Genomic DNA, 17,949 nt, shown 5'->3' with positions numbered 1-17,949 from the left:
AGTAGATTTTTTGGTGATTTGTCAACCACTGATAATTATCACAAAGGAGATCTAATGCTTTTTTTACTAAAACAGTGGACTATTTTTGTGAGTAAATGTCCACTTTTACTTGCCCGAACTGTGGGTTATAATGTGTCTTTTTTTTCTTTGCCAAGACGGGTGATCAAAGTGCCATTAAACATACATTGGTACTGTGAGAGGCTAATCCTGTTATATAAAGGGACACATATGCTTACGGTATGTCTGTGGTAAGTTTTCAAGTGAATATATTCATTGTCTTTAGTAGTAGCGCTTATTTAATGGAAATGAAGTGTGAACGGAAAAAGAAGATGGGACCTTCACTTCCATGAATGGAGAAAACAGTCCAGGCTAATGAGAGGGGCCAATAAAAACAGCGAGGGGACAGCTTTCCCCCAAAAAATGAGAGGGTCTACAATCATTAATAATGAGGAAGTTAGTCTCCCAAGAGTGAGGGAGGATGCTTTCCTAAGAGTGAGGGAGGCTGCTTTCCCAAGAGTGAGGGAGGCTGCTTTCCCAAGAGTGAGGGAGGCTGCTTTCCCAAGAGTGAGTGAGGCTGCCTTCCCAAGAGTGAGGGAGGCTGCTTTCCCAAGAGTGAGGGAGGCTGCTTTCCCAAGAGTGGGGGAGGCTGCCTTCCCAAGAGTGAGGGAGGCTGCCTTCCCAAGAGTGAGGGAGGCTGCCTTCCCAAGAGTGAGGGAGGCTGCCTTCCCAAGAGTGAGGGAGGCTGCCTTCCCAAGAGTGAGGGAGGCTGCCTTCCCAAGAGTGAGGGAGGCTGCCTTCCCAAGAGTGAGGGAGGCTGATTTCCCAAGAGTGAGGGAGGCTGCCTTCCCAAGAGTGAGGGAGGCTGCCTTCCCAAGAGTGAGGGAGGCTGCCTTCCCAAGAGTGAGGGAGGCGGCTTTCCCAAGAGTGAGGGAGGCTGCCTTCCCAAGAGTGAGGGAGGCTGCCTTCCCAAGAGTGAGGGAGGCTGCCTTCCCAAGAGTGAGGGAGGCTGCCTTCCCAAGAGTGAGGGAGGCTGATTTCCCAAGAATGAGGGAGGCTGCCTTCCCAAGAGTGAGGGAGGCTGCCTTCCCAAAAGTGAGGGAGGCTGATTTCCCAAGAGTGAGGGAGGCTGCCTTCCCAAGAGTGAGGGAGGCTGCCTTCCCAAGAGTGAGGGAGGCTGCTTTCCCAAGAGTGGGGGAGGCTGCCTTCCCAAGAGTGAGAGAGGCTGCCTTCCCAAGAGTGAGGGAGGCGGCTTTCCCAAGAGTGAGGGAGGCTGCCTTCCCAAGAGTGAGGGAGGCTGCCTTCCCAAGAGTGAGGGAGGCGGCTTTCCCAAGAGTGAGGGAGGCTGCCTTCCCAAGAGTGAGGGAGGCGGCTTTCCCAAGAGTGAGGGAGGCAGCTTTCCCAAGAGTGAGGGAGGCTGCCTTCCCAAGAGTGAGGGAGGCTGCCTTCCCAAGAGTGAGGGAGGCAGCTTTCCCAAGAGTGAGGGAGGCTGCCTTCCCAAGAGTGAGGGAGGCGGCTTTCCCAAGAGTGAGGGAGGCTGCTTTCCCAAGAGTGAGGGAGGCTGCCTTCCCAAGAGTGAGGGAGGCCCAAGTTCCGTTTCCGCCCGCGTGATCGGCGCACCAGAGGCCTCCCTCAAGGTAAGGTAAAAGTAAAGTGTGTGTATTGGGAATTAGTTATTGTGTGTGTATTGGGGTGGCAGGGGGGGGGAGGTGTTATTGTCTGTGTGTGTGTTTTGGCGGGGTTATTGTGTGTGTATTGGCAGGGTTATTGTGTGTGTAACGGGTTTCCCCCCCCCCCCCAATCGCAGATTATACTGTGGAGGTGTAGGAACATACAATGTTACTCGAATGTGGTGCGTTACCTGTTGGCTCACAGGAGGGCTGAGCTTCCGCCACGGGGAACCTGGGGTATAACCCAACACTATGGGTATTCACTTACACGATGCAGCGCCTCCACCTGCGATGGCTCCCACCAGAGGGGGAGTGGATCCTCGCAGGACAAACACAATGATCACATACACAATGGGGTATAATAACTAGCGAATTTACTAACATGTAATACGACACATCACATTCATAACATAACCTGTGTCCCTCTCAGGAGGAGACACTAACCGTGACGTCTCGCAGGACGATTCCCCAACACTAGGTGATCCCACCCAGTGTCCAAAGAACCCCACCCAATGTCCCGCACTCTTGCAGAAAGTCAATGGGTGACTGCGCAGTCACTATTAAGCTAAGGGCCCGGTGGTGCACTTAGAACTGTAGATACCTGCCGAGCACTCCAGTGCTCGGATCAGCAACGCTTCACAAAGGGTCAGACGCGTGATGAATCCGTCTGATCCTATCCTGGCGATATTCTCTGTGACCCCAACGTGGGTCCGAACTCCGTCACTGGAACCGCAGCATCCGCTGAGTCCCTAACTGACGGTATAGCAACGTGACACACACTGCACTATAGGCCGTCCCTATAACACAGCATCCTTAAGTGGCTTAAGGGTCAATCTCCTAGGGCATTCGGGGTTGCCTATCCTATATAGGTAGGTCTTGTACCCACCCTACTCATAATACGGGCCCTGGGCCATGGCTCCCCGGATTGGTTACCGCTTTGAACCCCCCCAGTTGCCTCGTACTACGCGCAACGCCGGCCTGGGCAATGGCTCCCCGGATTGGTTACCGCTATGAACCCCCACAGCGCCTCGCCACTCGCAACACGGACTCTGGGCTATGGCTCCCCGGACTGGTTACCGCTATGAACCCCCCAGCTGTCTCGTGCCACTAATTCACCTAAACGCCTGCCGCAACGCTCTGCAGACTAACCTCAGCCCCCTTTGTCCCTTACTATTCCTCAGCTCTAACTACCATGAGTGACAGGGTCCCTCTCTGAGACTATCCCTGGCAACACTCACTAACCTGAGGGATTAAGGGCTAAAGGGGCCTTATCTGGGGCCAAGGGGGTGCTGGCCTAGCACAGGGTCCCTCTCTCTGGTACCCTACCTCCTTCCCTTGTCTGCCCCTTCCTCTGACTGACTCGCATGGTGCAAGCCCGCGAAATGTATCCTTTCCTCCAGCGCAATCCTGCAGCCCTATTGGCTCCTATGAGGCATCTGGTGCCTGTCTCGCTATGCTCCATGGGAATTGTAGTCCCATGGAGCCTAGAAACACATTGGGCCTGCGTGCGCACCTCTCCTGCGCATGCGCGAACATCTAAGGGCCGCCTCACTGTTTCCTGAGCTGTCCCTGCCTCTGGGGTTCCTCCCGCGCCTGCGCGAACTACTCGGGGGCCTCTTGCGCTAGCTGACCCCTGTGCATGCGCAACGCGCAGAGCAATGGCGGCGCCAGGATTACCGAGCCGCCGGGACCTTAGCGACGCGACCGCGGCCATGGCAACGGCCCGATCGCGTCCCCGGCAACCGGCAACCTGCAGGGGAAGACGTGCTGCTCCCTCCTCAGCCCCCACCCTCCGGAATGGCCGTCGGGTCTGCCGCTGGCCTCCGGCAGCACCCGACATCGCTCCTGGCCACGGAGGCTCAAAGGGGGGTCGTATGGGGCAAAGGGTGACATGGCTACATGTGTATTTGGGGTTATTGTGTATTGGGGGTTATTGTGTGTGTACGTATTGGGTGATGGGAGGGTTATTATGCGTATTGGAGGATGGGGGGTGTTTGTGTGTATAATTTGGGGGTTATGTGCTTTAGGGTAGTTATGGTTTGTATTGTTTTTTTGTGTATGTTTGTATTTGGAGATGGGAGAGGGTTTATTAAGTGTAAGGGTGGTTATTGTGTGAGAAGGGGAGTGGGGGTTATTGAGTGTGGGCATGGGGGTTATTGAGTGTGGGGAGTGGTGGTTAGTGAGTGAGGGAGCAAAATGAGAGGGGGAAAGAAATACATGGGGGGAGGATGGAAAATGAGAAGTGGGGGTTTAAGAGAGGGAGGGAAGTCATGGGGTGTAAGAAGGAGAGGTGGGAGGTGGAGTAACAGACAGAAGGGGAAAAAATACATAGGGGGAAGGAGAGGATGAGGGAGCGTAAGAAATAGAGGGGTGAGAGAGCAAGGTATGTGAGAGATGGGGAGAAAGATGAGGTATTGAAAGGCCGCCGACATGGGTAGGGGGACCAGGCAGGGCCACCAACAGCTTTCCCGGAGCCCAGGATTCTCCCACGTCACGTGACCGGGACATTTAAACATGCAGGAGATAACTGCACCCCATACCGGGACCTGTAACTCAGGAAGCAGGGCGTCCCCAGGCCTGAAATGAATGTGGTTAAGCTCAGGAGACCCCCTGCTTCCATACTATGTAATTAAAATAAAAGCAGCATGATCGCCTGTTAGAGCTGTGCAGGGAGCGGGGCTGTTTCTGTTTGTGCTCACTGTGCAGCTCTTCCAGGCTGATGCGGCCAAGTAGGATTAACATAGCGGGAATCCCATTCAGAAGCAGGGACCCCCGCTGTGTTAATCCTGATGAGCAATTAGTCTTGCAGCTGGCAATACGCGAGCTGGGAGTGGTCAGGCAGTTTTGAACTGCAGTTTCCTGGCTGAATACTCGACAATAGGTGTGTGTGTGTGTGTGTGTCATATATATATATATTACTTGTGAGCACATTCACATGTCTTAGACAGGTCTGCAACCCTGCTTTTCGCCATTGTCACCTAGCATACAGTGCTCCCACTGCAGCAAGGGATTCTGGGAAATGACATGCAAATGAGCACACAGTGCCACCTTTTGTCTCCAGACCACATTACATGGAAAACCCTCAAGCCAATGCATTCTGCTTTAAACACAGCTTTTAAACATAGCCTGGGATGAGATTCCAAAAAAATATATACATATATAAACACCCTTACCCCCCCACCCCCCTGGCTGCAGAAGATAGGGTGTACACGAAACAGTCTCTTTTACACTGCAGACAGGGGTTCTACCTGCTTCAGAGTAGTGTAGCTCAGTGAGTTTTTACCTCTAGTCTCAGGGCCTCTCTGGTGGATCCAGGCCAGGCTTGTAGTGAGGAGTAGGATAATTAGAACAGGGCGCCAGGAACTTTTAAAGGATGCTTGCTTTATTGAACAGAAGACAACAGCATAGACAGGACTGGTTCCCATCATTTCTCTCAGGCAGCCGTTCCCCCTTTGCCTGCAGTTCCTACCAGAACCCAACTTAACCCTGGATAGGAGTAGAGCAAGCTCAGCCCCAGATCCCTACTTAAACCTGGGCTATAGACCTGCTCCCTGCAGCAAGGGAACCTCTGTGCCTGCGCATAGCACCTAGGACTCACTGAATCAGCCCAGAACAGAATCTCCTCTCTAGGGTGGGTCCACACCTTATATACCATGTTGTTGTGAACCTTTCTACCCCTAGTTTCTGGGCAAAACATGCTGTTGCAAAGGCATCACCCCACCAGTCACACGACCTACCAGAACTTTCCTAACTCTGACTCATGCTCACCAGACTAGCAGGTTCCTGAAGTTGCAACATTATAACTTTGTAGTGAGACTAAACACATGAAGGTCCATGTGCAAGCTGGTTAAGTCTAAGGCTGCGTCCATAGAAGGACAGGCCGCGCTGAGCCGTGCGAACGCTCCGCGCTTAGCCCCTGCATCCTCAATGAGGGGGCTCACGCGAGCGTCCGCAGGCGTGCTGAGGAGTTGTATTTTTCAGCCGACAGCCAAGCTGTTTTTCAGCGCATTGTCGGCTGAAAACATCCAATCAGCGCGAAGCAGCGTCAACGTCACGGCGCCGTGACGTCTGCGCCGTGACGTTGACGTCAGTGCGTCGCGTGCGATTGGCCCAGCGATGTCACTGCCCCACCTCCCCCCGCCTCCCAATCGTGCCCGCTGGCTCGCCTGCATGTGTATGAAATCGCACAGCTTCAGCAGGCGAGCCTCAGCGTCAGCGCTGTTCAGCACTGCTCCCCCCCTCTATGGTCGCAGCCTAACACTGCCAGCATCTATCATAGCCTACATGCTAAAAGGGACTTAACTTTAGCAATGGGGCTACATATATATATTAATCTTGGTCACTGCTAAAACTTCGGCTTTTATAGAGGTGGTCACATTTGCTGATGATCAATTAATCAAGGGCATTTGATTAGCAGCACCTGTCTGCTACTTAGCATCTTAATTCCTATGGAAGCAGTAAGGGTGCATTTAGTTTTTCACACATGGCTTCTCCATTTTGGCTTTATTTTTGTTAAATAAATCATGACACGGTGTAATATGTCATGTGTTGTTGTTCATCTGAGGTTGTATTTACCTAATTTTAAGACCTGCTAAGGAACAGATGATTGTTATTATGTCCTGATATGTAAAACCATAGAGTTTAGAGAGGGTGTACGTTCTTTTTCACACAACTGTATATAGCAAATGGAAATATTACGGTGTGCTCATTTGCATGACTTAGACAGGTCTGCAACCCTGCCGTTCATCATTATCGCCAGCATACAGTGCTTCCGCTCCCGCAAGGGATTCTGGAAAATTACATGCAAATGAGTACACAGTGCCACCTTTTGCTTCAAATCCATTTTGTCATGGAACCCTAATAAGCTTATGCTTGCTGCATTGCTATACAGGCATACCCCGCTTTAAGTACACTCACTTTAAGTACACTCGTGAGTAAGTACATATCGCCCAATAGGCAAACGGCAGCTCACGCATGCGCCTGTCAGCACGTCCTGAACAGCAATACCGGCTCCCTACCTGTACTGAAGCTGTGCGCAAGCGAGGAGACTATAGAGCCTGTTACAAATGCGTTATTTACATCAGTTATGCACATATATGATGATTGCAGTACAGTACATGCATCGATAAGTGGAGAAAGGTAGTGCTTCACTTTAAGTACATTTTCGCTTTACATACATGCTCCGGTCCCATTGCGTACGTTAATGTGGGGTATGCCTGTATATAGATATACATATTGTATCTGTTCATTTTACAAATTAATCGTGTTTCCTTTCTCATCCTGATCACATATATCTTTCAAAAATCAACTTACCTCTTTAAAAACTCTAAAAACAAGTGTTAAGAGCAGCAGAGATGCAGCTACCCAGCTGATGATGTATTAGTGCTTAGTGCTAGAGAAGCCTGCAGCGCAGTCAACAAAAGGTTTAAGTGTACTTTACTGATGTACTCATCTTGTGTCAGGAATGACTGGAATTGATTTCCAGCCCGTTCTGTTGTTGAGTGTTTTGCAGCTCCTGTGATTGGTAACATTTCTGCAGTTTGATTTCTTCATTGCAGCACACACAAGCATTGTAGTGAGGGGCCCTGACTCCCGAGTCACTTTTATTACTGTTTGGAGCTGTGTCGGAGATGCCACCTAGTGGCCGTCTCAAAGCAAACGCCTCGATTGTTCTCATATTCTGTATATTTTTTACATGGGTTAATACTAGATATGGTTATTCTGAATTTTTGACCAGGGGTGCGCAAACTGGGGAAGGGGGGGGGGGGGGCACGGCGGTTACTGGGGCCCCGCGCTCTTCCCTAGGGCATTTACCCAGCTACCTGAACAAGCTCCTCACCCCTTCCACATGCAGCACCTATCACCTGAGATCAGACTCCAAAAGACTATTCATGGTCCCAAGGTTCAACAAAGTATCCGGACGTTCCTCCTTCTCCTTCCGTGCACCCCAAAACTGGAACAACCTATCAGAGACTCTCACATTCACCACCAGTTTAAGTTCTTTCAAATCTAAGGCTGTCTCACACTTTAATCTGGTCTGTAACTGTTTCATACGCCCATAATATATATTATCTTTAACTGTGCATGCAATGTCTTGTATATAATGTATACCCTGTTCATTTATGTAACTGTATTTGTAAACATGTATTATTTGTCCTAACGGTGTGCCCAGGACATACTTGAAAACGAGAGGTAACTCTCAATGTATTACTTCCTGGTAAAACATTTTTATAAATAAATAAATTTAAATTAAATGCCGGGGAGCGCCCACGAGGCCTCTGTGACTTCCCTTACCTGGTCTCCGGCAGCTTCCAGCAATGCGTCGCCATGGTAATGCGGCGTCAAATGACGCTGCGTAGTCACATGGCAATGCAAAATCACATGACGTCGTGACGTAAGAAGACCCTGGACACCAGGTAAGGAGGGTGGCGCGAGCAGGCAGGGGGGCGCAGACTGGAAGGTTTGCCCACCCCTGTTTTAGACTGCAAATAGGGCTCACTATGTTAACAAGATAGGAGCAGAGTTTGTTTTCATGCTACAGTATCAATGCATGTAAAATGTAACCTAAGAGTACCCCCTAGAGGCCAAGTTGTAATTACATGGCAAAAGTTTTATAAAACATATGAACCCTTTCCTTAAAGCAGTAGTCCAGGCTGCCGTTGTTTTTTTGTTTTTTTTAAATGTTCCCTTTAATACGTGGTTCCCTTTAATGCGTGCATCAATACAATCCACACAATGATAAGCAATTAGATAAGTTGCCGATCGATCCGTTCCCCTGTGATCGATCAGCGAAGATTCGGCTCAGAGGGTTCACTAAATGGCCATCAGTGCAGCAGAAGAGGACCAAAGATGCAAAGTTCTGTGGGGAAGATCATGTGACCAGGCAGTCACTAGATACAATTGGTGCACTGCTAGAGAGAGGGTAGGGCTCAAAAAGGGGCGTGACAGAGCCTGTTTCAGAAGAGGAGGGGAATGTGACTTTGTGAATGGTTGCTATAGAAACAAAAAATGCTTGTTACATTATAATACATTTAAAAAAATGAATTCAGCGTGGTTTTAAAAAAAAAAAGTATTTTCTCATAGTACAGAACTGATTTATTAAAAAAAAAAAAACACACATAAGATATTGCTTGGTCTGCAGATTTAAAAAAACAAACTTCTAGTAAAATGAAAAAAACGTGTCAAAAAAACTCTACTGTCTAGTGTCTGGCCTGCACCAACCCCTCCAAGGACCCCTGTCTTGACTTTCTGCCTCACCCCTCACCCCCCCCCCCCCCCCCCACTCATGGTTGTGCAACCTACATTGCTGTCTTGTGGTTCTGGGAGCATTTCCTAATCCTTTCCAGCGTCCTTGGAGTGCTCCCTTCTACCTTGCATGCTTCCTCCTGGGCATTAGAAGGTCTCACAGCACCACCTTTGCTGGTTCCTGCCAAGAGGCCAAGAGGCCATCTGTGAGTGTGATCTAAGAATAATAATTAGGTTTCTTTTTTGTTCCTTTTTATTGCCGCTAATGGGGACATTCTAGGAAATTCCTTAAGCTCAGCCCTGTTCATTCATTTGAAGTTTACTTCGGTAAGAGTTCCTTACAATCACCGAATAAAAAGAGTATCAATGATACATTTTACAGTACTGTTTCTACCTATCACATCTCAATTTTGAATTGTGTCACCGATGATGTAGTATTTATTTATTTTTATTTATAAATATATCACCAGGAAAAAAAAAACATTGAGTGTTACCTCTCGTTTTCAAGTATGTCCCGAGTAGAGATGGGCAAATTGTTTTGGCGGATTTGGATCTGCCTCAGATCACTGGTTTCCTTTGGTCCGCTGATCATTATCAAACAAAAAAGCGATCCACCTTTTTTGGGGTCTTTTCTATCGCTCACAATCCACGTGGTCGATTAATAATCTGTGGTCTGATTTCTAACAATCCGGCAATGGATTGGGGAATCCGCAGATTGGATTTTTACAAATCCGTCCGGATTGTATCCAATGGCGGTTTGGGATGAATTCATACGGATTGAAATTGGAACAATCCGTCGACGCGTTTTACACTGTGGAATGGGATTTGGAATGGAATGAAATTCCGGGTAACAAATTTTGACAGTTCCGCCCATTTATAGAGCAGGCCACAAAGTAAAGGGGACAGCATTACAATTTACAGTTGCAAACATGTTTAAAATGGGAAACAGCCGAAGTCTTGAAGGAATTTAGGCAGGAAGTGGATTTGAGGGATTGAGGTAAATTGTTCCAGACGTCCAGTGTTTGGTACTAGAAGGAAGAGCGGATGTTTTTTTTATTGAACCTGGGACTATAAGCAGGTTTCTGGAGGCAGATCTAAGGAGATAAGTGCTGTGTACAGTAGGTGTGAGAAGCCTGCTCAGATAATTGGGTAACTTGTGAAATTATTTGAGGGTAAGACAGGTAAGATTTATATTATGTCTCGACTCAAGGGATAGTCAACCTAGTTCAGTTCAGTTATTAATTCATTGGGAAGATTCTGGGCCTCACAACATACCCAGGGGGCATTTGAGAGAGAAAGAAGGGAACCTTTGACTTGCATTGGGATGAGGGAACATATCAAGGAGAAAATAAAAAGCTGAGTATCTGGGAGAATTTGTACTGTATGCCTGTCCCCAGACATGATAAATCAAGGTTCTGATGCATTAAGAAATGACTGAAAATGTTCCTAATCACTTTTCTGCATGTGTTATTTTTATGTGCAGTGAACAAATATGTGGCCAGAGTATTTACTGGTTCCGGCAGCGGCAGTGGGACAGATGCAGATGTTTTTCTTAACATCTTTGGGGAAAATGGAGATACAGGTACAGTAATTGCAAATATGCAGATCAAAGATTGGATGGAAAATGTACCTTACACATGATCTTTTTAGTGTTTGTTACACTCCTAAATCGGTTCCATAAAAATACACAGGATGTTGACTTATGTGAACAATTTTCTTTTTACCCTTTATGAGCCCGCCAGTCATTTGCAGTTACAGATGTGGCAAGGGTTATTATCCCTGTTAACTTGGAATAACGAACGGAATAACACAGTAAACAACATGTGCATTAAGGAGATAACACAAACGTTGTTTTCAATAGGGAGGTACAGTATATACAGATGTAGCAGACGTTATTTCTCCCAGTGACGCGTTGCAGCGGGGGGGGGGGGCGGGGACACAATGCGCCCGTGAGAGCAACCTACCTTGAAAATGCATCAGCTGTGTGTCGTAAAGGGGCAGAGCCCAATGTGGAAAAGGGGGTGGGAGCAAACGCACCCGCGGGTGCAATAACGTCTGCTTCCGCGGTGTCAATAGGTACTCTACTAAAATAGTCTCTCTCTTTATCTCCTCCGTAGGATATATACGGAGAATGTTGAAAGAATGGAAGCTAATACAATAACACATATATATATATATATATATATATATATATATATATATATATATACAATAATAATATATATAATATGATTCAATAACGTGATATGCTAATAAGCTCGATAACGCCCAATGTTTTTGCATATAATTAGCTTTCAGGATTCACGTTAACCTCCAGCAAAATAAGATCCATTACTGCTGTAGGTAACGTGACGTTGTGGGCCCTGACTTAATGGAGCTTTATGGAGAGAGAAAGAAAAGAAAAGTCCAAACCCCCATTAAAGCTATATAAACGGTTACAAAAGTTACTGTCTATACACATATATAGTAGATTCACGCTTATCATTATGGCAGCTCAGAAGAGAAGTATTGTAGTGCAGAGAAACTCTATCCGGCTATTCATTCACTGAAAATGTCTTTTATTAGGGGATCGAAGACTAGACAACGATAAGAACAACTTTGAGCGAGGAACAGAAGACAAGTTCACCATTGATGCACCGAATTTGGGAAAAGTGAGGAAAATTACAATTGGCCACAACAACAAAGGAGGATCAGCTGGCTGGTTCCTGGAAAAGGTTTGTTGCTGGTGTGTAGTCAGGGAACTCAATGGCTGGGATTCACTAACCTGGGATGTGTGGCATCGCACTGCGAATGCCAGCTGATGCCGTATCGGGGGGAAATACCCATTATCGTGGCTTAGTGAATTCCAGCCAATGCGTGGAGGGATGAAGCCATTCCCATTACCACTTGCTCACTTGATCCCAATACTCTTGCTCTCTCTTGCACAACCCCTCTGGTATTCAAGGGTCTGCTCCAATATACCCATCCTCACCCTTACAATTCCCCTCTCCCTTACAGTAAATCCTATTCTCCCTACATTTCCACCCCACCTCACCCACATCCCCCGCCTCCCTCCCCTCATATTTCTTATTGCCCAAGGAAGAGCATGTCTGCTGCTACCAACTTCTCTCCTCTAACATACCTTGCGTATCATCTCTAGCACTGCGTCCCTTTAGAATAAAGGCTCGTTGGAGTAGGGGCTTCTCTACGTATTGTACCAGTATATGTTAATTACATATTTAGTATGATAGATTATTTTATTTCTTACACATTGTACTGTGCTGCAAAAAAACTGTGTGTTCCCTATTAACAAAGGATAATAATATTACTAATAATAATACATAGTAAGCTCCTGAAAGGTGGATGTAGGCACACAGGAAAAATGTTTGCCCTGAGACAGCATCAAATGTAAAAAGTGTGATGAACATCTGTTTGTTCTGCGAAGTCTACCGTACTTTCTCTGAATGGGCTGACACCTTTTTGGCATAGGGAAAAAGAAAAAAGGTGATTGCCCTACATGCAAGACTTGATACGTCCCATTATATGATATGCCCCCTTGCAAATCCTCACTAACACCTACAGTACTTCCCCATAGACCACAAGCTTGCACAAGATAGACATAAAGATGGCTTAGTGCCTTAAAGTGAACAGATATTTAAATTTCATGTGACTCTTAGCGTTTCACCCCTCGGTGTCTTCAAACTGTAGATACAGTATCTGTGAGTGTTCCTGCAAATGAACAGATAATTGTCACTCTTTTGCTGCATCTCCTTAGATGGTACAACATGTTTTAGGAAACTGTCAAACACATAAAAATATAATTGTCAATGTATTTTGCTTTAACTGTAATTGAAGTTCAGGGATATCTAGCTACATACACCTTTGCCACACCACTATATCACCCGTTATGACGTGCTCATAATAATGCTGTATACAGTGTAGCCATCTAACTCCTGGCTACTAACATCCTCTGCCCTAACATTTAAGCCCTGGTACCTGTACAGGCAGTGTTAATCCCTTGTTCTTGCTGTAGTAAGTAACTCCTCAGTAGTTACAGACAGGGGGGGGGGGCGCCCATGGCCAAAGTGCTGCCCACCTACCGGGGCTAAGACTTGGGATCCTCCCCTGGTAATAAAAAGGGGCTGCAGCTCAAATTATACTGTGTTGGAGCCAGGGCTCTGGTTCATGCTCTTTCCTCCCCTCCCTCAGGGGAGTTGGAGCTGATGCCCCTTATCCCATCAGGGGGTTAGGGAGCTAATAAGGGACTCTTGGGGTCTCAAGCTCCTTGGGTTGGCTCCAGGGACTAAGAGAAGACAGATGTACAGTATGCTGTGAGACAAATAAAGACGAGTTGTTTTATGCCTGCCTGAGTCTGAGTTATTCAGGGGGGAGAAAAGAGTTCCCTGCAGGGACTACTCCTATCTATGATAGGCCCCTGGAGGATGCAGGCACTGCACCAAAGAGTTAGAAGATAAACCCAAAAGCCTGACCTGTTGATCCCCAATACCATCGGCGGACGCTCAGAGCACCTGAGAACCTACAGGTGAGCACCACAAAACACCAGGTAGCGGACATATCTCCCATAGAGGGGGGAGGGGGAAAGGTGCTACATTTGTAGGCGCTGCTGAGATGCGAGCAGGCAGGCTTTTGCAGCAGAAAGAGAATTGATCTCCACTATGCCAAGCTGAGAGGTGCTTTAAACCCACCATATCAGGGCCAGCTGCTCAAGGGTTATGTGTGGTATCTCAGGGGTAATCTAGGAATTCAAGGGACCGAAACCCCCAGAAGGGAGCTGCAGCATGAAAACCCAAAACTTGTGCTAAGAGAATTGATCTCTACTATGCCGAGCTGAGAGGTGCTTGAAAACCACCGTATCAGGGCCAGCTGCTAAGGGAGTGTAACAGATTTTCTGGCCTAGCCTGACTCACTCAATCTCACATTGGCCCCTGTGGTCTAATCAGTCCCCATTACATGGTAGTGTCTGGTGGTGCACCTGTTGGCAACAGGACTCCTGAGTCTCCCACATGATGGTGTATGGGGATTGTCAACCCAGACAGGCAGCTGAGGTAGTGTGCTTGAGTCCTACCTATATCCAGTGCAGCGCCTCCACCTCATCAGGATCTCTGCGTCCGCAAGGAGAGGGTTCTGATGAGGAACTCCTTCTTGGTGGTTCCTTCCGCTGGAGAGTAACTTCACACTCACACAGGGTGGTTGTCTTTGAACAGGGCATCTTTATTGTTGCTTGGTGGTATGGGCCAGCTGCCCCTCACAGCTAGCAGCTTAGCCGCACATTCCTTTGCTGCACTCCATTAGGACGGTTCCTTTTCCTCTAATAGAGTTGCTCTCCACCTCTCCCCTCAGGGAGATTCACCAGCTTGTCTCTCTGCCTTGATCTGCACAGACTCACAGCTATTGCATCAGCCGCTGCAACACTGTTGCAGACCTCCACATGACTCTCCTGAACAGAGTCAGAACACCAACTGTACTGAACTGCTAACTTTAGGCAGTGCTGTGTCTTATATCACCTCCAGAAAACAGACACCCTCTGCATGTTGTCACTTTCTTTGGGACATATGACACCACACCAGGGTTTGAGGGCAAACCTCCAGGATTGTTGCTGGCAATCCTGCATACTTACCAGGTTTACTGCCAGCATGAGAAAGAGATATGTACACCAATTTTACACATGGCTACAGGAGCATGTGTGGCATCTCAGGGGGCTCTTGGGATCTAAGGGACCGGACCCCCCACGAATTGAGCTGCAGCAAGGAGACCCACAATTGTGCTCAGAAATGTACGTATGTGTGGTGTCCCAGGGGGCTTTCAGGATCCAAGGGGCTGGACCCCCCACGAAGGGAGCTTCAGGACATGCAATTGCGATTCCCGCCAAAATGGGAGAACAGTGTGGTAAGCTGTGCAAGGTGCAAGCTTTTCTTTTTGCAAAAATATGCCTGGCTTGGCCTGAAAGCTGAAGCCGCGCCCATATTTAGTGCTTGGACTCCTGGGTCCACCATCGGGAGGAGGCACTGATCGGAGTGACACCACGAGAGTCGTAGCCGGATGCAGCTACCGCACTCTGCAGTTGCACGTGGTGACTGACGGAGTAGGTACAGTATACATATGAAAAATTGGTTGCTCTAATGATTTAGGAATATATATAGTCTTATTTCAATAGTCCTTGTAATTGAGACTCTGGAGTAAGACTCTATTATGGAGTGGGTATTTAAGTGATAAGCCAGTGAGATGAAAGCATAATATCTCCTGAAGAAAACGATCAAGGTGATAATAAATCAACCTGAATTTAATCTCATTGGAGAAAAGCTAAATCAATACTGAAGTGGAGAACACTCTTCAAATAGCAATTGAGTAAATCTTACCCACTCCTGAGCCTCCACGAGTCTGTAATGGCGTGTCCAGCTGCAAACGGAGAAATCCAAGAGCCAGAGAAGTAAAAAGCAGCGCACTGCCAGGGAGCCAGGTGGTAAAAAGGCTGTATTCTTTATTCAAAAAAATATAAACATCACCCAAGGGAGTTGTGCAACCTCCTACGCGTTTCGGACATAATGTCCTTTAACATGGAGTATAAAATACAGTGCCAAGGACCCTCCTTAAATACATACCCAAAATAATCTATCCAAATTGAATTTCACGCCAAAAACGGGTCCGCGCATGATGTCATTGCCAGAGTGCGCGTGCCAGTGCGTGACCCCCGCAACGTCAGCATGAGCCCAGGAGCAATGAAATCTGAGCACAGCCAGGACGGCGGTGACGTCTTCTCTGACTGAAGGAGTAGGACCTACACTAGGCTTACTCCCTGTTCAGTGAATTTATGCCTGAAAAAGCCGCTACCCAATATGTGCTACCAGTAGAACTCCTGGCGGTGCAAATAAATGGGAAGGACTTCCTTCAATGTGTATGCTCACTATGCGTCTGCCCTGGTGGGGAATTGGAAGTCAAGCCCCGCTGCAAGTGGTGTGGAGTACCATACCTCCAACCACAGATGCTGCCTCAACAATGCCTGAGACATTGGGACACATTTCTGGGCTTAAGGCCCCATCAAACGCTGCCCAGGACACTGATATTGCCTCAAACCCTACACTGGACAATATAGTGTGGGGTGGGTTTGATGATGATGTGCCCAGGGAGATGTCGAATTATGCTGTGTCCTCCAGGGAGGGGTCCTTTAAATCTGGCAGTTCCAGACCACGATCCACTGTGGGTTTGGTACACGATGAATGTGTTATTGTGTCTGGTTCTAGGGTGGGGAAGATTGTACACAGGTGGGATCCAATGTTCCAGGGGTATGTGCCACACATGAATAGGACTAGGTTTCTGTTAATACAAGCTGATGCAGTAGATCAATGGTGGGAAGAGGGAGAGTTTACCCCTAAGCAAACAGCAGAGATCATTAGGGATCGTAGCAGAGATATCCGTATAGGAATTATATCACCTTCAGGCCTGGAGGTGGTGAAGCATGAGACCCTACCCAAAGAGCCACTATTCTGGGTAATGCCAGGACAGCCTGTGGACAGAATCTTATTAAGAATAGTAGAGCGGATCGCATAGTGGTACTGCTGCGACACACTTTATGCATCATTTATACAATGTAAATGCAATGTACTGTGTGGATTAGAATGTTATGTTTTATATTATAAGATCAGTAAGGATTATTAAATGGATTATTATTATTGTCTGTATGGAGAAGCGTTATTTGTAGGACAGTATGATTTTGATAACCATTCTACATGTATTTGTATATTGGTTCATCATGTGTGTGTATATACTGTGTGTATATATATATATATATATATATATATACATATATATATATACAGTATATATATACACAGTATATACTGTATATGTATAGGGATTGTTATTATATATATACAGTATATATATACAGTATATATTTATTTCTCTTCATGTATTTATTTATTTATTTAGATTTATTTATTAATTGTGGGGCTGCTGTGCGTGATTTTTTTTATTGTGGGTAGCGGGGATGGGTGAAGGGGGTGTTTGGCCCTTGGTGTGAGTTTAGGACTTGTGGGCGGGTTGCGGGTGCACTTAACCCCTTCACGACCGTAGCAGTTAATACCGCTACGGTCGTGAAGGGGTTAAGTGCACCCGCTACCCCCCCCGCAAGCCCTAAACAACCACCGATGGGGCTAATACCCCCTTCACCCACCCCCACTACCCACAATAAAAAAAAATCACACACAGCAGCAGCAGCACAATTAATAAATAAATCTAAATAAATAAATAAATAAATGAATATAAATAAATACATTTAAAATACATTTTTATTGATAGTGTAGATGTTCAGAGGGTCTCCGGAGCTGAACCACTGTGGTTTTAGGTCTGGGGACCCCCTGCTCCCCGAGATACAGGCCCCTTTTGGGGATTGCCGGTATCCCTCTGCTCTGCTTGGTTTACAGGCCGCGATCACGTGATCGGGCCCTTTAAACGCAGAGGGATACCGGCACCTCATAAAGGGGGCTGTATCTCGGGGAGCAGGGGGTCCCCCGACCTGAAACCAACGCGGTTCAGCTCCGGAGACCCCCTGCACATCTACACTATAAATAAAAATGTATTTCAAATGTATTTATTTATAGTCATTTATTTATTTATTTATTTAGATTTATTTATTTATTTTTTGGCGGCTGCTGTGTGTGAGGTTTTTTTTATTGTGGGTAGTAGGGGTGGGTGAAGGGGGTATTAGCCCCAACGGTGCTTGTTTAGGGCTTGCGGGGGGGTAGCGGGAGGGCTTAACCCCTTCATGACCGTAGCGGTATTAACTGCTACGGTCGTGAAGGGGTTAAGTGCACCCGCAACCCCCCCGCAAGTCCTAAACTCACACTAAGGGCCAAATACCCCCTTCACCCACCCCCGCTACCCACGATAAAGCGGGCACGGTGGGTTAACCCCTTCATTGCCTTAGCGGCTATATGCTATGGTAATGAAGCAGCATTTCTGTATTTTTAATAATATTGAGCAGGAGCAGGGGGCCCCCTGAGTTTAGATTTCTGGATCAGGGAACCCCCTGCTCACTGTA

At 47.2% G+C, this 17,949-nt stretch overlaps 1 protein-coding gene across 3 annotated transcripts in view; it reads left to right on the top strand.

Moving 5' to 3' along the window:
- The window catches only part of LOXHD1 (lipoxygenase homology PLAT domains 1), a 303,909-nt gene that overhangs the window by 116,529 nt on the left and 169,431 nt on the right, over window positions 1-17,949 (top strand). For all 3 annotated transcript variants that reach the window (XM_075585679.1, XM_075585670.1, XM_075585689.1), the window contains 2 exons: window positions 10,396-10,494; window positions 11,478-11,626. In XM_075585679.1, the coding sequence (XP_075441794.1) occupies window positions 10,396-10,494; window positions 11,478-11,626 (248 nt within the window). The remainder of the gene's footprint in view (window positions 1-10,395; window positions 10,495-11,477; window positions 11,627-17,949) is intronic.

This window comes from Ascaphus truei, chromosome 1, assembly GCF_040206685.1.
Source record: "Ascaphus truei isolate aAscTru1 chromosome 1, aAscTru1.hap1, whole genome shotgun sequence".
In the NCBI taxonomy this organism is placed as follows: Eukaryota; Metazoa; Chordata; class Amphibia; order Anura; family Ascaphidae; genus Ascaphus; species Ascaphus truei.
This window is presented reverse-complemented; position numbering and strand designations above follow the sequence as displayed.